This window comes from Cricetulus griseus, chromosome 2 (genome assembly GCF_003668045.3).
Source record: "Cricetulus griseus strain 17A/GY chromosome 2, alternate assembly CriGri-PICRH-1.0, whole genome shotgun sequence".
NCBI lineage: Eukaryota > Metazoa > Chordata > Mammalia > Rodentia > Cricetidae > Cricetulus > Cricetulus griseus.
The window spans coordinates 454,683,800-454,703,294 of record NC_048595.1 but is presented as its reverse complement, the minus strand read 5'-3'; the positions used below and the strand labels follow the sequence as shown (position 1 = coordinate 454,703,294).

The 19,495-nt window shown below is 47.3% G+C and overlaps 1 protein-coding gene across 4 annotated transcripts in view; it reads left to right on the top strand.

Moving 5' to 3' along the window:
- Rab31 (RAB31, member RAS oncogene family) overlaps positions 1-19,495 on the top strand; it is a 117,855-nt gene that overhangs the window by 34,171 nt on the left and 64,189 nt on the right. For all 4 annotated transcript variants that reach the window (XM_027397761.2, XM_027397763.2, XM_027397765.2 and 1 more), the window contains exons 2-3: positions 12,136-12,215; positions 18,745-18,826. In XM_027397761.2, coding sequence (XP_027253562.1) covers positions 12,136-12,215; positions 18,745-18,826 — 162 coding nt within the window. The remainder of the gene's footprint in view (positions 1-12,135; positions 12,216-18,744; positions 18,827-19,495) is intronic.

Genomic DNA, 19,495 nt, shown 5'->3' with positions numbered 1-19,495 from the left:
TGCCCTGTTTCTACAGACCAGAGCACCCAAGAACAGAGGGGAGATCTAAATCTGGGGTGTCTGCTCCAAGATCCTGCACCTTTGAACTGTGTGTGTGTGTGTGTGTGTGTGTTTAAAATTTATTTTTTTTCTATACCAGTTTTATCAGACTCTTTCCTGGAAGCTGTGTCTCTGGGACGCCCCAATCTCAATACAGGAGTTGTCTCTGCGCTTCTTCTGTTAAGCTTGGTAACAAAATCCTCCCCAAGAGTAGCTCCAGATCTGGGTCTATCAAGCTGAAATAGAGTGACTGTAATTTTGGTATCCATTACTGTGCCGTTAATAGTTGAGCACTCTGTGCCATGCTGAGACAAGCGTGTTTATCTCAGGGTGATGCTGTGGGAGCTGGGGCAAAGGAGTCCATCCCGTTTCCTCTGGCTAGTGTCCCCCCCCCCTCACGCGCTCGTTCGAACACACGCGCGCGCACACACACACACACACACACACACTCACACACACTCACACGTGCGCACACACACACACACACGCTCGCACACACACTCACACACACGTGCGCGCACACACACACAACACACACACGCTCGCACACACACACTCACACACACACTCACACACTCACACACACACTCACACACACACTCACACACACACTCACACACACACTCACACATCACACACTCACACACACACACTCACACACACTCACACGCGCGCGCGTGCGCGCGCGCACACACACACATACACACACACACACACGCACACACACACGCACACACACACGCACACACACGCGCACGCACGCACACGCGCGTGCGCTTGCCTCTGTGTCTTTGTGCCTCTGTACTAGGGGATTGCAGGTGTGGTCCAGGCTCAGCTTCCACCTTCTCTTCACACTGAGTTAGTGTCTTTCTGGAAACTGAGCTCCCTAGTGTGGAGTGACTGTAGCCAGCTGACAAGCGAGCCTCACCTGAGCAGGTTGGGGGGATCTATTTGGGGAGTTTGGGGAGATGTGAGCGTTGAGGGAGAGACCTGCTGGCCAAGGGCGCTCTGGTTTTGTGAAGGACCGGAACAGAATACTGTACAGAACCTCTGTGTCCCAGCTGTGGGTGAGGAGGGGCCATCAGTTCCCTGCTTGGGATCCAGCATGAAGAAGAAATGCAATTTAAAACCTCAAGCTTCGCACTGTCTTCTGTGCTCAGCAGAATGACCAGTGCACCCTGGCTGACCCTGGTGTTCCTATTTAGAGCCACTTAGTGGGAAGGCATGTTCCTGGGGAAGGACCCTGAAGGCTTGGCCCTGGCTGCAAGTCTGGGAACTCCTCGTGGGGTACCGACCCGTGTTCTGGAGAGAGACTGTCAGTTGCACGCACAGAGAGAGGTCCCTGGGCACAGGTTCCTCAGCATGTGTTTATGGGTGACAGACTCCCCCATGCAAAGCATTTCTGTGCTAGTTTGGGTGAGAAGCCTGACTCACAGAGGAGGAGGCCAACTTTCCAAATCCACTGTTGAGGTGAGGCAGTCAGAGTGGGGCTGAGTTCAGGGAAGGCCTGTAAGAGCTTTCTTGGCCCCTGAAGTTGGCCAAACCGCTAAGTGAAGAAACAGACTTCCTGCGGTACATCCGACCAAACCACCATCTGTAAACTGGCTGGGTTGCTTCAATTTAACTGCAATCTTCCTGACTGTTTGGGAGAGAACTGGGAACAAGCTGAAAAAGCTTCCACTTTAAAACTCGAATGTCGATGTCGCTCCTGGAGCAGGCCACCGTCTTTTTTAGCTCATCCAATTATCTTCCATTTTCCCTCATCACACCAGTCATATTTTTATAAAACTGAATGTAGACAGGCATATTTTCTGGTAGATGAATGGCGCACATAACTTTGTATAACTTAAATTCTACAGATTCCATTAAGTGCAGGTGAAGTAAAACTATGACCTTGGCTCCCGGTGCTAGACGGATACCCACCCCAGCAGGAAGCTCGGTCACGTGATCATGTCTGATGCTTTTGGCAAAGCCTCGGCACCAGACTATAGCAACCTTTGCCAGGCTTCACAGGTCAACTTTTCTCTAAGTAGAGGAAGTAACTTTTGGGGCATAGATGACATTAACAGTCGATGGCAGGCTTTTATGTGTGTGCGTGTGGTGGAGGTTAGGCACCCTAAGGTCTGTTTCTCACGGCCCAGGACTAAGAAGGCTTAGTTTGCTTGCGATGGAGACAGGGAAGGTGGAGGGAGCGGACTCCAGCTCTCTCTATACGGAGCTGTGCCCTGGATGTGAATGGAGTTTGATTTTGCCTCTTTATCACAGTGGTGTAAATGGCATCGATGGCATCAGTTTTCCTGAGGGGAAAAGCACCACATAGGACCTTGGGGTGCCGAGACTCCTGTGTAACCATGCGTGAGTTATCAGGCTGTGTCTACTTTAGAAGAGAGAGAGGAAGAGTGTTATGCTTTGAATGTGAAGTGTCTTTCCTGGGGTCATGTGTTTGGATGTTTAGTCTCCAGCTGGTACAGTGTGTGGGGAAACTGAACTGTTGGGAGGGGGGTACTGGGCAATGGGCCTTGAGTTGTTTTATTTCTTCTGAGACAGGGTTTCTCTGTGGCTTTGGAGGCTGTCCTGGAACTAGCTCTTGTAGACCAGGCTGGTCTGGAAGGGTCTTGAGGTTTTACAGCCCATGCTCACTTCGGTCTACTCTCTGGTTCCCCATCAGTAGAACTAGAAGCATTCACTGGGATCCCTCACTCACAGCCACGACTGCTCCTTGTTGCCAGGCCTTCCTGACCTCGATGGTGTACCTTTAAACTGTGAGCCAAATAAACCCTTCCTCCCTTAGCTGACAAATTGTAGGTCAACAAGACCTGAAACAACAAGGAAAATAAGCAGTCAGATGGCATGGTGAGAGGGGGCAGTAGCCAGCCAGGGTAGTTGCTGTGGGCACAGCCCCCGGAAGAACCAGGTAGGGACATTTGTAGGTTATTGTATTAGGTTTTAGACAGAGCAGGTGGTTCAAGAGGACACTGAGACATATTTCGATGGACAAAGGAGTTTATCAGAAGAATTATTAATGCCATAGACAGACAGACAGACAGACAGACAGACAGACAGACAGACAGAGAGGCAGCAGCATGGCAGGGGCTCCAAGGACAGTTTAGATCCCAGCACCAGAGGCAGACAGCACGGCGGCATCTCTGAAAAGGCACAGAGCCTGTAGGGCAGGGAGGGAGTCTCTCTCTATATCTTGGGTGTCAGGTGTTCACAGCAAGAGTCTTTGGCCAGAGAGTCTCTCTGATTCTCCAGCATGAGACAGGGAAATATATGGGGAGCAAGAGGCGCCACCCAACGTGAGATGTCAGGGCATCACCAGCCTGCTACCTCCCATAGAAGGATGCCTGTCAGTGTCTGCAAGAGACACACGTGAGCAGAGGCTGGATCCTGATGTCACATTCTCACACATTGCTTGCTTCGCCTTTGTCTGAGACTCTGCTGCTCAGCATTTTCCCAAAGCCCTCTGGGGATCCAGTGTGAAAGCATCTTTTCCGAGGTGTTAAAGGATGACCTGAAGACCCTGGATGAGGAAGGAGTACCATCTCCTCAGTCACACACCAGCAGTTCTGCTCCCGGCCCTTCTGCTGGGTGGAGGAACACTCCTGTTTCCTCTCAAATGTGCCATGGTCCTCAAGGCTTGTGCAGGCAGGACAGGCCGGGTGGCTTGTGTTGGATGCCCTGCTGAATCACAGGGTATGGGAGTGATATCAAATGAAGGAGAGTTTTCTGCTGAAATAAAAAGGCTCTTAATAAAACAACACCGCGGCTCCCAAGGAACTGTGTTAATGCTTGCTCAAAGCAGTGCTGAGATGAAACCCTATCAGCAGGTTCTGAGGGCAGCAGGTTCTGAGGGCAGTGTCTCTGCTTCCAATCTATCGCTCTGGGATCTCCTCAGTTTCTCTGCTTTTAATCTATTTTTCTGGTGTCTCCTCCTCAGTTTCTCTGCTTTTGATCTATTGCTCTGGTATCTCCTTTCAAGACTTACTCTTCAACCAAATTACTGTGTATGGGGTGGCTTGTCACATATACTGACTTCCTTTGTTGACTTTAGGATTGACACTAGTGTCAAATCACCCTAGGCCAATTTTGTTAGATAAGCAATGTCAAAGTTTTCCTTTCTCATAGTCCCAAGAGCAGCCCCCTGTGGAATATCCAATATCCAAAATACCTGCTCGCAGAGCAGACTCTCCTTAGTCCTCTGCAGTGCTGCTCTCCTCCTTGGTTGCATGCCAGCCTCTCATACTGCCAACAGCTAACCCTCAATTCCCTAATTAGCAAAATGGGCTCAGCCCTCCTTTCCTGAGGTCCTTACGTGAGTTAAACACGCAACGCAGCCTGTGGACGAGCTGCTGTTTCGTAGATGTCCTCCCTTGTAGCTGCCCCGGTGACACATTGCTGGGGAACAAGCTGCCTCTCCACTTAACTGTGCAAAACATGGTCTTGTTTCCTCACGGTTTCTGTGGGTCAGGAACCTGTGTGTGAATTATGGGCATTCCTGTTCGGGATCTCTTACAAAGTTGCAATCTGGTGTCAGCTGGGACCACAGTCACACTAGCCAAGGCAGACCTAGACAGGGTCTGCTTCCACATTCCAACTGAGGCGGCTGACAGAATGTGGTCCCCTGTAGCTTATGGCAGGCCTGCACTGGGATCTCTCTCAGTTCTATGTCTTGGTCCTTGTGTGACAGCTTGCTTCATAGAATGATCCAGGGCTAGTGAGCGGGCAGGGGAAGAAGGCAGTCAAGTTCCTCAGAAGGGACAAGCAACACTGTTGATGTATTCTGAGGAGCAAGTCCTCAGTCAAGCTGTGCACTGTGAGTCCCAGCACCTGGGGACCCCTGGGGGTCATTTTGTAAGCTGCCCACAGCAATTGTGCTCACTCTTGCTATCTCTGCAATTCGGCAGAAATAAAAGCTCTTTTGAGAAAACAGTAACAACAACAAAAGCCACCACCAAACTATGTAACAGTAGAAGCCGCTAGTTTAGAGCTTGGTGTGTGGTAAAGCAGGTATTCTATATGATCAGGCATTTCCTCTGGGCATGGGAGCTGGATGCTTCCTCCGCCGCCCCTGCCGCCCCATTTGCTGGGTGACTTGTCTTGCTCAATCAAGAGTTTGTGAAGAAAGGAAAATTCACAAAGGTTGGTTCCTTTGGCATACAGCCCCAAAGGGAAATCTGTGTTATTTCTTTATTTTAACACAAAATACTTTCAAAGGCTCACTAGATTAACCCAAGTTTCTGTTTAGCTTTGTAGAGTTTGCACGTTGCAACAAACTGCTCTCTCAAAATGACCGGATGCAGCAAGGGCTATTCTAAGAAAAAAAGGAAGTAAAGGAATCAAACTTCCTCTTCTTCCTCATCGAAAATTGCCTTTATTCTTTCCTTCAGTTATCTGAGGAGTAAGCACGAGGCAGTGGGAGCCTGGGCCTGGTGCCACACAACAGAAGTTCCTGTACTTACGAGGCTGGGCAGAAGAATCAGGAGTTAGAGGCCAGCCTGGGCTACATAGTGAGACCTGTCTCAAAGATAAAAGCAAACCACGCCCCCAGCTTTAAAAAATGGGTTAAAGTAAAAATATACAACTGAAAAACCATAATTGATATTTGGAAATTATATGTGGGCCCCCCATCTTGTTGGGTATGTCTGTAGGAAGGTGAGCCAAAGGGACATCTCCAAAATGAAATTCAGAGATGTGCAGAGTAGAGAAAAGAACAAGATATGTGCAATGAATCCTTCTTTTCTTTTTCTTAATAGAAATACCTTGAGTCCCAGAATAGAAAGTATTTCATAAGGCAGAAGTAATATTCAGGGTCCAAGGGTGGATCTCACCCTTGGGGTCCTGGCTTCCATCTCAAACATCACACAAGCACATACACACATGTATACACGTGCACACCTATATATATACACATGCACACAGGGACTCACACACACACAAGCATACACACACAAGCACACACACACAAGCACACACACGCACATACATGCAGTCGTGCGCGTGCACACACACAATGCTGAAGAGATGCTAGCTGATCCTTCTTCATATAAAATGTTCATGGTGGTGCCTGGGATTTTATATGTGGTCAGCAAATACTCACTTTTCTTGTCAGTTTAATTATCTTACTCATTCCTGCTCCTATATGACATTGGCACTATGACCCTGGAGTCCAAATTGACTAGGCCTTTGTTTCATGAAGATCTTCCAGTCCTGGGAAATTCAGCTCCTTCTAAAAACTTGGAAGTTAGGTTTAGTTTGGTAGATGCTGTCTTTGCAATTAGAGTCAGTTTTCCTCTGGGCTGACGTTGTGAGTGGATTGGTTCCCCTGTGGAGTGCTGTTGTCCAGCAGCAAGTTGGGAGGTAATAAGAATTTGCAGCTTAGTTTCAAGTGATTAGCTCACAAATGCTGCCTGGGAAGCCGGCCACGGTCACTCCAGCTGACCAGCACCCCGTCCCTGCATTGGTTGCTCTGTCACATTTAAGTCTGGGGTGTAAGTGTCCTCACTGCAGGAACAGGGACTTAATTTTCCACCCCGCCCTGAACACTGCTGCCTGCATGGTGTATCCCAGCATAGATGGATGAATGAGTTTGTAACACCTGCCTTCTGGAGGGAGGTACTTCAGTGGTGACGGAGCACTGGCAGAAATGATGCTATGTCCGAGTCTTGACTTGCTTTCTAGGGAGGGAATCATTCCAAGTCCACGCTAAGCCTCAGAACAGTTTTCTGATGTGGAGGTACCATCTTTCTCCCCTTCACAAGGACTGCTGGGGTGGGGACAGGGCATCTAATGAAATGCCGTCTGTGGGCTGGGTGCCTGTGTCCCTCTGTGACTAAGACTTCCTACAAGTATATAAGACTTAGAGTTCAAATATTGCCTCAGTGAATGGCAGTAGAATAATTAATACAAAATTCCTGGCTGTATGATTTGGAGACCAGAGGGCTACTTGAATTCTCGGTACTCCCAGAGGGGACATGGTATCCCAAGTCACTTCTGTGAGTACAGATGGCTCCCAACTCATGATGGTTTGATTCAAATTTCATGTCCACATGAAAGTACAACCTTTCTGTTTTCCACTCTAGGAAATACTCACTATTTTATTATAAAACGGCTTGTGTTAGAAGATTTTGCCCACTGCAGGCTAGTATAAGTGGTCCAAGCATATTTAAGGTAATTCAGAGTAGGCTATGCTATTCACTGTTTGATTTCTGCAATTGATAATAATTATGATTGTATATTTATTACTAATGTATACATGAATTTTTCACTTAAGATGTTTTTGGGCAATAATAGTTTTGTCAAGACATAAATGAAACCCGTGTGTGTTGTGGGTGCACTGTGTTCTGTCTACCCCCAGGGTAGATTTTACTCAACTTTCCCACTGGCTTACAGAGTCAGATTTGGTTTTATTCTGTTGCTTCCCCAGCAGTAGGGACTGTGTCTTCATTGGTCACTGTCAAAACAGTAGCCCTGTCTTCATAACATGCTGAGTAATGTGAGCTGTGCAAAGCGAAACCAGAAAGGGGTCATCAGCATACTTGTAAAGTTGGACAACTGAACTTTCTTCCTTTCTTTCTTTCTTTCTTTCTTTCTTTCTTTCTTTCTTTCTTTCTGTATTTCTGTATTTCTGTATTTCTGTATTTCTGTATTTCTTTCGTTTTTTTGAGACAGGGTTTCTCTGTGTAGCCCTGGCTGTTCTGGCACTCGCTCTGGAGACCAGGCTGGTCTCGAGTGCTGGGATTGAAGGCGTGTGCCACCATCACCCAGTTCTTTTTTCCCTTTTAAAGCAGTTTGTGCTTGGCTGGGAGATGGATTTAACTGACCGTAGCCTTAAGGAAGGTCTGACAGGGACCCGTAGCACCTGCTTCTGACTTTCCCAACCGTCTGGCTGTGTGACCTTCCTTAAGGAAGTCACGCGAGCTTCCGCTTTTGCAAAATCAGAGGGTTACACAAGATGGGCTGTGACAGACTCTCAATGTAGAATAGGTGAGCTACATAGACAAGTTCTCTAGCATAGCCACTATAGTACGGTGGCTCTGAACTGGGCACATGGGACCTTTGCTCTCTGCTCTGTCTTTTTTGTTTGTTTGTTTGCTTGCTTTTAGTTTCTCTGTGAGGCCCTGGTTGTCCTAGAACTCTCTCTGTACACCAGGCTGGCCTTGAACTCGGAGATCCTCCTGCCTCTGTCTCAGGAGTGCTGAGGTTTCTCTGCCCTTTTAAATGGATTTTTTTCTTTTTAAACAAGTTGGCTTTGTTATTTTTGTTTTGTTTTCTACTTCAGTTTCCATGTGGCAGCCACGGCTCCCTAGTCTTTTCCTCCATGAATGTGGGTCACAGTCCAGTTGTTTTTGTGGGTTCATCCCAGTCAGGTTCTGGCAGGAAAAAGAAATCCTAGAGTAGAGGGCACTCTGGGCTCTCCAGCCAGCAGGTGAGCATGTCTTCCCCTTGTGGTCATCGGTGGAACGACAGCTTCCGGAAGATGAGCCCCTGGGTCCCAGAGCTCAGCTGCTCCTCCCTCCTGTCACCAGTGGAGAAATTTCTTGGCCCCATTCTTTAAAAAATATCTTATTTTCTAGTCAAATTAAAACGAATGCATTTTGTTGTATCTTGCCTATGAAATGATAAGCTGTAGATATTAAGTCAAACCGTGAAAGCAAGACAAAACAAAGTGTACGTTTGACAGGTGTCCAGATAGATACATTTGAGTGGGCTTGCTGCTCTAGCTCGCCGGAAGTGCTGGGGTTTCACCTGGGCCACCTGTAGAAGGCAAGCAGGGGACTCAATGGTTTTAGGATGGTGGTTTGAGGGCTGACCTTCAGGCAGCTCTGCGGGGCTGACTGTGGACTGAGGAGTCAGAGCAGAGCCCCCAGGACTCTGAATGTGTGCTCCCTGGGTGAGCATCACAACTGAGAAGATACAGCATCTGTCATGGCTGGTGTGTGGTAGGGGCAGAGACGCCATGACACCCTGAGAGTCAGGCCAGGAGAACTATGGGCATTTCCAAGAGGTAGTTTTAGGGTACAGAGTGGGGTGAGCTTGGTGTGACCTGAGGGAGGAGAGAGTGGAACAAGCCAGAGTGAGAGAGAATATTAATTAATTAAAAAATTTAAGACTTTAATCATTGCCTGTTGCCTTTGACCCACACTTTCCCATGGGTTCTGGCCCAGGTCCCCTCACCCCCCTCCCAGCAGCAGCTCATGTGCCCTCTTCAGCTGTTTTAAGCCCTTCCTACAGATGGACTTCTCCATCCATGCCACCCCCAGAGAAATGGAAACTACACAGCTGCAATGCCCTGCCCTGCTCTGCCCTGCCCAGGAAGGCAGAAAACACCCCATGCTGCAAGCATTCCTCCAGGAAGCAACTGTGTCCTGGAAACCACAATACGGGCGGGTGGGGCCCTCACCTTGTCTGTACCCAACCCGTTTTTCTTTTCTTTTCTTTTCTTTTCTTTTCTTTCTTTCTTTCTTTCTTTCTTTCTTTCTTTCTTTCTTCCTCTCTCTCTCTCTCTCTCTCTCTCTCTCTCTCTCTCTCCCTTTTTCTTTCTTTCTTTCTTTTTTAACATCAGGGTTCATGGTCTAAGAATTCTTTCTCAGGGATCTCCCACTGATGTATTTATTCTTCATCATCCAATAAATATTCCCCAAGTCCTGCCTCCTCTGTACGGACAGTAGGCTCTACCCCACTGGTGTGGGATGTCAGTAACTCCCTGGTTTGCACACTGCATTGGTGGGGGATGGCATGCTACCCTTCCTAGCCTGCGGGGGTCCCAGAGAAGTTCTGGGTGCACATCAGAGAGTGTCTACTTACTCTGAGGTGCCTGCCTGTGTCCAACCCCAGCACCTAGGGCTCTGGAGCAGACTCCCTACCTAGCCCTCCCTCCCCTCATGTTTTCAGGTCACACCAAGCTCACCTCACTCTACCCTAAAACTACCTCTTGGAAATGCCAATAGTTCTTCTGGCCCGAGGTTTTCCTTTTCTATACTTTCTGGCCTGACTCTCATGGTGTCATGGCGTCTCTGCCCCTTACACGCACTGGCCATGACAGATGCTCTATCTTCTCAGTAGTGATGCTCACCCGGGGAACACACATTCAGAGTCCTGGGGGCTCTGCTCTGACTCCATGTCCCCAGTGCACAGCTCAGCCCCACAAAGCTGCCTGAAGGTCAGCCCTCAAACCACCATCCTACAAGCATTGAGTCGCTGCTTGCCTTCTATACAGATGGCCCAGGTGAAACCCCGGCTCTGCTGGTGACTAGAGCAACAAGCCCATCCGTATGTCAGAGGGCAACTTGAGGGAGTTCTTTTCTACCATGCAGGTCCTGGGAATTAAACTTGGTTCATTAGGCTTGATGGCATGCACTCTTTCTGTGTCGTTTCATCGGACCCCTGACTGGAATACTTGAAATGTATGAGTGTTTTGCCCACATGTACTTTATGTGCACAGTGTGTGTGCAGCGCCTGTTGAGGCCAGAAGGGGGTGTTGGATGCGCTGGAACTGGAATTCCAGATGGTTGTGAGCTGTTGTGTTGGTTCTTGGAACTGAGCCATAGGTCCTTTACAAGAGCAGCAAGCATTATTAACTACTGAGCCATAGCACCAGCCTCAAACTCTGGGCTTTTAAAATCACACCTATAAGCTGGGCAGTGGTGGGGCACGCCTTTAAAGGGCAGCCTGGTCTACAGAGTCAGTTCCAGGACAGGCAAAGCTACACAGCTTTGGTTCTGAGAAACCCTGTCTCAGAAAACACAAACAAAACAAACAAAAATCCACACCTTTAGGAGTTGGGAATGTAACTGGGTTGGTCGGTCAGATCAGAGTGTGTGAGGTGCAGGGGGCCCTAGGTCTGGCTCCTACGGAGGTGTAAGCAAGGCCTGCTGTGCAGTGCTAGCACTTGCGGGTATGAGGGTCATTTCAGGGTCACCCTTACCTGCATAGGGAGCTTGAGAGCGGCTTGGGCTCTCCTAATAAATATGAACAATCAAGGTCACATCTCTGACATGAGAGCCATGTATATCCCTTATATCTCTTTCTAAGGTATCTGGATTAGTCAGCTTTTCGTTTCTATGGAAAAATGCCTGTGACAAGCAATTCAAAGCAGGGAAGGGGTATTTTGTCTCAGAGCTTCAGTCCATAGTGTGTCAAAAGCTCCAGGGTGGTTAGCTGGAGCACACAATGCCCTTTAATATTGGGAGATTCTGGTGTCTGTATGTGCGGGGTTTCCCCTCTATCCATTGGGGGCTTCTATCTAAGCTTCTGTAGCCTCTTCCTCCCTACATGTGCCTTAAGTCCTATTTCCTGAAAGATAGCTCTCTCTGGCTCCCTGGGGTGCCTTCCCATGACATCTGTTTCAGCCATGCCCTCTACTGCCCGAGTCTCAGGCAGGAGCTGACTTGCTGCTGCCTGCTTGGTGTCTCAGGCATGAGCTGTCTTTCTAGACACAGCTGGTGTCATCTGTCTGGGCTTTGCCTTTGTGAATTTGAGTCTGTTGTTCCCTAAACCACTTTGCAAGGGTTTAGGAAGGAAGTAAGAGACTCTTGTCTGTGTTTGATTTCCATTGTGTAAGGAATCTCCCGCTTGACCAGCCTTAAAGAATTGTTTGTTTAGTCAAGACAGATCTGACATGAGATCTTTATAGACTTCAACAAAACCGGGGGTTTATGTCCGGTCATCACATTCTAAGATGGTGCTGGAAATGGGGACATTGGAATTTAGAGATCTTCTGGGGTGTAACTAGAGAGACAGATTAACAATGTGACTTTGAAAAAAAAAATCAAACCAAACAACTCAGCTCTCTAACAACATGGCGGGATGGCACACATGTTCTCTAGACCGTTCCTCTGTTCTCTGACTCTGGAATCGTGTGTATTATGAACATGCTAACTGAGGCATGCATGTGAGATGTGTTCCAAGCTTGCTTTTACCACACTTGTTTTCTTTTTATGAGAGAAATGCATTTATTTACATTATAGAATATTCTAGTAGGAAAGAGCAGACATCTCGTCTGCTCCTACCTTCTGTCACGGTGCTCTCTTGTCACATGTCCATTTCGGGTCAGAGCTGGTGGGTTCTCATGGCCATGCTTTCATTCTCTTCTAGGACACGGGGGTCGGGAAATCAAGCATTGTGTGTCGGTTTGTCCAGGACCACTTTGACCACAACATTAGCCCCACCATTGGGTAAGTGACAGTGTGTTTCTTTTTTTGACATCACTTCTTTTTAGGGCAAACATTTCCTGCTCCACCAATGAGAATTGATTTCAACTCCGGAAATTTAGGGCTATTCTTGTCAGTTTTTTTCTTTTTTTTTTTCTTGCCAACCTTCTTCCTCTTAAAGGACAAGACCGTTTTCTTGACTATCAAGACCATGGCTGGGAGATGCTGTGTACTGTCAGCTCCTGGTGGGTGGCCTGGCTTTAATCCCCAGAAAAGTTGACCACTGTAGACTGGAATAATCTAATGCTGAGCACCCCCCTCCCCCGCTTAAGTTTACAGTGACAGCACAGTTTCTGATGGTTGTGGTGCCTCATGGGAGCTGCAGTGCCTCATGGGAACTGCAGTGCCTAATGGGAACTGCTCTACTTCCCGCCTACTTTGCTCCTCAATGTCTTCTGGTATCAGGGAGATTCCGCTCTCCTGTGTGCTTAACAATATGTAAGGCTTTTCCTGACATTGTTAACTTGCACTCAAATTTTCTCCTTTGGAATTTTGAGAAGATGTTTCCAAGCTCCAGTTTCAGAAAAAAAAAAAAAAAAAAAGAATGAGGCTATTAGGAATACTTCCTAAGTAAACTTATTGGAAGATGATGGAAATGGACTTCTTAATTTCTTAATTTCTAAAAGCTTGATAGATCACCTATACCAAAGCCAGTCAACTCAGTGAGCCAGATGTCTGGCCTGAGGACTGATGTCGTTTAGCTTTTATGGTGCTTTCGAAGTTTTTGAGCCCACATACCAGTTGCTGTCCTTTCTGCGTAAACAAACAGCTGACAAGATAACTTAAAGGAGGAGAGCTTATTTTGGTTTACGGCTTCAAGGGTTCAGCCCGTGGCTGCTTGGCTTCGTACGCTTGGACAGAACACCATGGCAGGAGAAACTCACAGTGGAGATGAGCTGTTGTTCACATTGTAGTGGCCAAGAAACAGGGAAAGAGATAATACAGGAAGAGGCTAGGGTAAGATGTAGCATCTAAGGACATCACCGTTGTGACCCATTCCCTTCAGCCAGACCTCACTTTGTACTTCTTATTAATGCTATCATGTTATTAACCATTGACAGGGTTAACCTATCCATCAAGCAGACTCCTCATGATCTCAATCCTCTCACAGACACACCCGGGTGTGCTCTGCTGCTCCCTTAGGTGTCTCTCCACACATGGGTTGTGACCACCTGCTAGGTCAGCCAGAGATACTCACATGCTATGGGGTGATAGATTCTCAAGCTTCGGGATTTGCTATGACTTATTGTTACTGTTTTTTTTTTTTTTGTTGTTGTTGTTGTTGGCATAGTTGTCTCGCTTTATCTGCCTTTCTGGACTATGTCACCTGCCTGATCCTGTGGGTGTTTCAGTTCCTGATCCCTGACCCAGGGGTTAATTGTGATGGTTTCCTCGGGTCGGAGCACATCAGTGGTCACAGAGCTGCAGTCTTGACTCAGACGGAGCCAGGCAGAGCTGGGGGTGTGGCTTCAGTACGGCAGTGCTTGAGTAGCATGGGTTTGATCCAGCACCACCAAACCAAGGGACTCTGTTCCCAAAGCCCACCTGTTCCTCCTGCTGAAGCCACGTTTGTAAGAGGACTTCATTCCTGCAGCAGAAACATTAACCCAAGTCACCTCAGTGACTCAGAGCAGTAGTCATGTGGATTATGAAACATGGCTACACCATGGGCTCTGTCCAGACATGAAACGGCTTCCCTGAGCTCCGAGCGCACACAGCATATGTGATCATGCATGCAGCGGCTCAGCGAGTAGGCTCTGTCTCTTTTCCACAGCAGCTGTTGCCTTGTGAATCTTGTTTTGTTATATTCTAAAAGAGCATTTGCTGGGGGAGGGTGATGTGTGCCTGCATGCCACCGAGTGTATGTGGAGGTCAGAGGACAACTTGAGGGAGTTGATTCTCTCCTTCCATTCTGTAGATCCTGGGGCTCAGACTCAGGTTTTCAGGCACACACCTGTACTCTGCCTGAGCCGTCTTCCCAGCCTGTGCTGCAAATCCTGTAAGTTTTAGGAGCCTACTGGGTCTTCTGAGTTTCACTTCCTGAGACTTGCGGTTTTCCTTTCCTTTCTGAGCCTTAGGAGCCTCCTCCCTCCCTCCGTCCCTCCAGGAGGGGCTTTGGAACCTGGGTGAAGTACCCTGATAGCAGAGTCTAACGAGAATAAAGATGAGCTACCATGTTTCTTCCTAGTGTAATGGCAGACTTGAGAGGTGGAAGATGGCTGGGGAGAAGACTGTCTCATAGTTATACGCGTCTAGGTTGGTGTAACCTGGGTTTGCCAGATGCATCAAAAGTGGGGCATGGCTGCTAATCAACTCTAAAGCTGTGCAAGGTGGCATAGGCCTGTGATCCTAGCATTCATGCGGTTAAGGCAGGAGGATTTAAGGTCAGCCTTGGTCACAGACGGAGTTCAAAGCTGTGCTGGGTTGTATAGTAAGACTCTGTCTCAAACAAAAATAAATAAGAATTGAAATTAATAAAAAGAAATGAGCCCAAGGCGGTAGGGAGGCACATATAACTCAGTGGTAGAGCCGGTAGTTAGCGATTGCAGCTGAAATGCAGTGCTCAGCCCCAGAATTCACCCCACAATTAACTAAGTAAATAAGTGAAAACAAAATTGAAAAGAATTAAGTCTATGGAAACAGTGACACAGGACACAGCATCCGCCATGGGACGCTGAATAGACTTGTTACATGGTGAGCGACACTGAGTCATTTCAGACACTGAGACTGATCGGGGAGTAAAAGTGAGAAACCTAACATCAAGCAGAGCTTTATCCAATCTCCAGTTAAAAGTTTCTATGAAAACAGCGGAGGATGGACTTTCTAGCAGGATTCATGGATAGGTGCCAAATTGGGGGGTCGATTTTATTTCCTTCTTAATTTTCATTTCTTGAATTCCCTTTTGTGTATGTGAGGTATACACATCACTTACTGGGAAAGAATACAGATCCATTTTTAAATCCATTTGCTCTTTTTGTTGTTGTTGTTTTTTGTTTTTTGAGACAGGGTTTCTCTATAGCATTGAAACCTGTCCTGGAACTCACTCTGTAGACCAGGCTGGCCTGGAACTCACAGAGATCCACCTGCCTCTGCATCCCGAGTGCTGGGATTAAAGGTGTGAGCCACCACCACCGCCGCCGGCCCATTTGCTCTTATAGGTAGTCTGGAAGATCTTGTTTGTTCCCTTGTTAAAGGAAAATGAAAGGATAATACCGGCTCGTGTCACACAGAACCCTAGACTTCCCTTCACTTCATGGGTTTGTCACTAAGCGTCAGATGTTGACCGCTGGTGTGAGCATGTATGTTGGTGGTGGGTGTGACTGAAAGGCCTGGATTGAGGTTTCTGCAGTCAGCCTCTTATTCTTAGGAGAGCCCGAGGTGGAAGACAGTGCTGTGTTGAGCTCTGTGCTGGACCATGCTGGGTCACAGAGAATATGGGCATCACCACTCCAAACTGTAGACTCTGTCGCCCAAGAGAAGAACATTGTTAGGATACCTCAGAGATTATCTTGATTCAGTGATAGCTCCTCACGGGTAGTCCAATTCCTCATGTGGCTAACTGTCATCAGTTTTTTTTTTTTTTTTTTTTTTTTTTTTTGTTTTTCAAGACAGGGTTTCTCTGTGTAGCTTTGGAGCCTATCCTGGCACTCGCTCTGGAGACCAGGCTGGCCTTGAACTCACAGAGATCCACCTGCCTCTGCCTCCTCAGTGCTGGAATTAAAGGCGAGCACCACCACTGCTCAGCTCTGTCATCAGTTTTGATTTTCACTTTTTCAGTACTGAGAATTGAGCACAGGACCTCATTCGTGCCAGCGAATATTCATGCTAAATACTACACACCATGAGCCACAATCCCAGCTTCTCTACGTGTTCTTAAAAACACTCTTGAACGCTCTTTCTGGAATCCAGAATATGGCCAAGGCTCCTTCCTATTCCTGATACTGCTTTTCTTTTACTTTAGATTCTGGAAAAATCTCCTGGCTCTTCATTTTCTTTTTCATGCTCTTTAAGGCATCCACGTCAGTGGCTTATGGAATGACCCCCATCCTACACTTACTTACCTTCTTGCTACCTTATGATGGCATCCAGACTAAACTTCTGAGTTAGGGGTTCTGTTGCTGTGAAGAGACACCACGACCCACGGCTACTCATAGAAGGAAAACATTTACTAAGGTAGCTACAGTTTCAGAGGTTTAGTCCATTATCACCACAGTGGGACATGGCAACATGGTGCTGGAAAAAGAGCTGAGAGTCCTACATCTTGATCTGAAGCAATAGGAAGTGAGCTGACTGTCACTGAGCTGTAGCATAGGAAACCTCAAAGCCCACCCCCATAGAGACACACTTCCTCTAACAAGCCACACCCACTCCAGCAAGGCCACACCTCTCAATAGTGCCACTCCCTATGAGCTTATGGGGGCCAATTACATTCAAACCACCACAGCATCTTTGGCAGAATCCACACAGGTGGATGTGGGTGTTTCCTAGCCATCCCAGGAACTTCTCATAAGTTATCAGGATGCTGGCACTGCTTACAGCTTTTTAATGAATGGGAAACTTTAGTGCACAGAAGAGAGGGCATTACATATTCTGTGTATCTGATTTTTATGGCTCCACGAGCACAAAGAAAATGCTTGTTCAGAGAAAAGAGGTAAAAGAAAAGCAAGTGTTTTATGGTTTCCTGATAACCTTAAGGTGCTTCCTTTTTAGTAGAAGCATGTGTTACTTAGCCCGTGCTGGATAGTTTTGTGTCAATGTCACACAGGCTAAAGCCATCTGAGAGGAGGGACTCTCCATTGAGAAGATGCCTCTAAAGCACTGGGCTGTAGGGAAACTTGTAGTGCATTTTTCAAAATTAGCAATTGATGTCGGGGAGCCCAGCCCATGGTGGGTGATGCCATCCCTGGGCTGCTGGTCCTGGGTTCTATAAGAAAGCAGGCTGAGCAGGCCACGAAGAGAAAGCCAGTAAGCAGCACCCTCCATGGCCTCTGCATCAGCTCCTGCCTCCAGATTCCTGTCCTGTTTGAGCTCCTGTCCTGACTTCCTTCAGTGATGAACAGTGATGTGGAAGTGTAGGCCAAATTAACCCTTTCCTCCCTTTGTTGTATTGATCATAGTGTTTTATTGAAGAAATAGAAACCTTAACTAAGACAATCCCTACATTTATGCAGACAGGTTGAGATTTGGCTGTATTTTTCCATACTTGCTGCTAGTATTGAATTCATGGCAGCACTGGGAATATGTTGTTTTACTTTTTTAAGTATGCCCTTTTAAGCTACAACTACCCTATTCAGCAACTGCAACTCCATTGCTACCAGCGGTGGCTAGGCTGCGAGAGGTGAAGCCTGAGGGAATTCTGTTCCCTGAGGCACTGACTCTTTCAAAGCTACTAAGGAAACTTAGTTAAATCTCTGTCCTGCTAAAGAGATCAAGATTCAAAGGTTGAGGTAGAATCCTGCTTCCCAGAGAGGCTGAATAGCAAGCAGCTCACCTCCTCCAGTGTCTCACGAAGTTCTCATGCTCGTTCTCAACCCTCCTTTTTGGGGGAGCGGGGTTTCCAGACAGGGTTTCTCTGTGGCTTTGGAGGCTGTCCTGGAACTAGCTCTTGTATTCCAGGGTGGTCTCAAACTCACAGAGATCCGCCTGCCTCTGCCTCCCGAGTGCTGGGATTACAGGAATGTGCCACCACAGCACAGCTTTGCCCCTCCTTATAAACCTTCTCCACCTGGCTCCTCCCTACAGCTTCCTGTCAGGTAGTTGCTGACCCAGCCTCCTGACTGCAGGTGGATTTTATTTAATCAAACACATCTTTGCATCATTAAAAAATGTTCCAGAGCATAAACAAAGGTAACACACCTTAAAACAATACTCTACAACAGGAATATGTTAAGACAGCTTTTTGTTTATGCTGTTTTGATGTCAAGGTCTTAAAGTCATAAAATAAGACATTGTTTTCCCTCACACTTTTTATGACTGTGACTTTAACATCGAAGGTTAGACATTGAACATTTCCCTGACGTCTAGAGAATATTATTCTAGGACAGTTGAGTCTGTTTCCTATGCATTTTCTTTGAAAGATTTTATGTTTGTTGTATGGGTATGAGTATTTTGTCTGCATGCGTGTGTGCACAGCACGTGTGTGCACAGCACGTGTGTGCAGTATCTGAGGAAGCCAGAAGGCATTGGATGCCCTAGAACTGGAGTTACAGCTGGCTGTGAGCTGCCATGTGAGGTTCTGGGACTCAAACTTGGGTCCTCTGCAAGAGCAGCCGACGCTCCTAACCTCTGAACCCTCCCTCCAGCCCTCACTTTTTTTTTTTTTTGAAACTCCAGCTGGATTACATAAAATGTAGACTATTTTATTTACAGTGGCACAGATCTCATTACTTCTTCCTAGGGGACAAGAGTTCTTGGGGGATCTTCTTAACATTGACTTGGGGTTCATGAGTTTCTGTGGAGGTTTGATAATACAGAGGACTGCCTCTCTTTTCAGGGCATCTTTTATGACCAAAACTGTGCCTTGTGGAAACGAACTTCACAAATTCCTCATCTGGGATACGGCTGGCCAGGAGCGGGTAAGTCCACACTGCTTCTGGTTTTCTGGGGACGAAACGGAGCTAAGCTAGCGTCTGTGTTTTGGTTGGCTGTGGTCTTCTGTATTGATCTCTGTCTGTTATAAAGAGAACTGTCCTTGATGAGGGGTGAGGACTGCACTTATCTGTGGCTATAAGAACAATTATTAAGACTGTAGTTAGGAATTACGCTGGTTTATTACAGTGGTAGTTGTAGAATGACCTGGGCCAGTAGGTTATTCTTCAGTGATGGGAATCCTACATGGGATGTGGCCTGGAGATGATAAGATAAAGAAGGATATAGGAAATTTGGCATCTGGATGTCTTGCATAAGCTGTGTCTTATGCCAAGCAAGCTTATTAAGAAGTACAGCACCTTATATACCATTTTCTGGGTTAAGAAATGGGGTGGGGCCAGCAGAAGCAGTCACAGTGGGATGACGTCACCAAGAAGCTAATCAGTCAGTGTCGCACAAGGGACCCCAGGGTGTCCCAAGAGCATCACAAGGGACCACAGGGTGTCCCAAGAGTATCACAAGGGACCACAGGGTGTCCCAAGAGCATCACAAGGGACCACAGGGTGTCTCAAGAGCATCACAGTCCGGGCACACAGCAGCCTTGGGACTGACAACCACAGCCCCACACTGTGGGAAGTGGTAGGTTCTCAGGATCT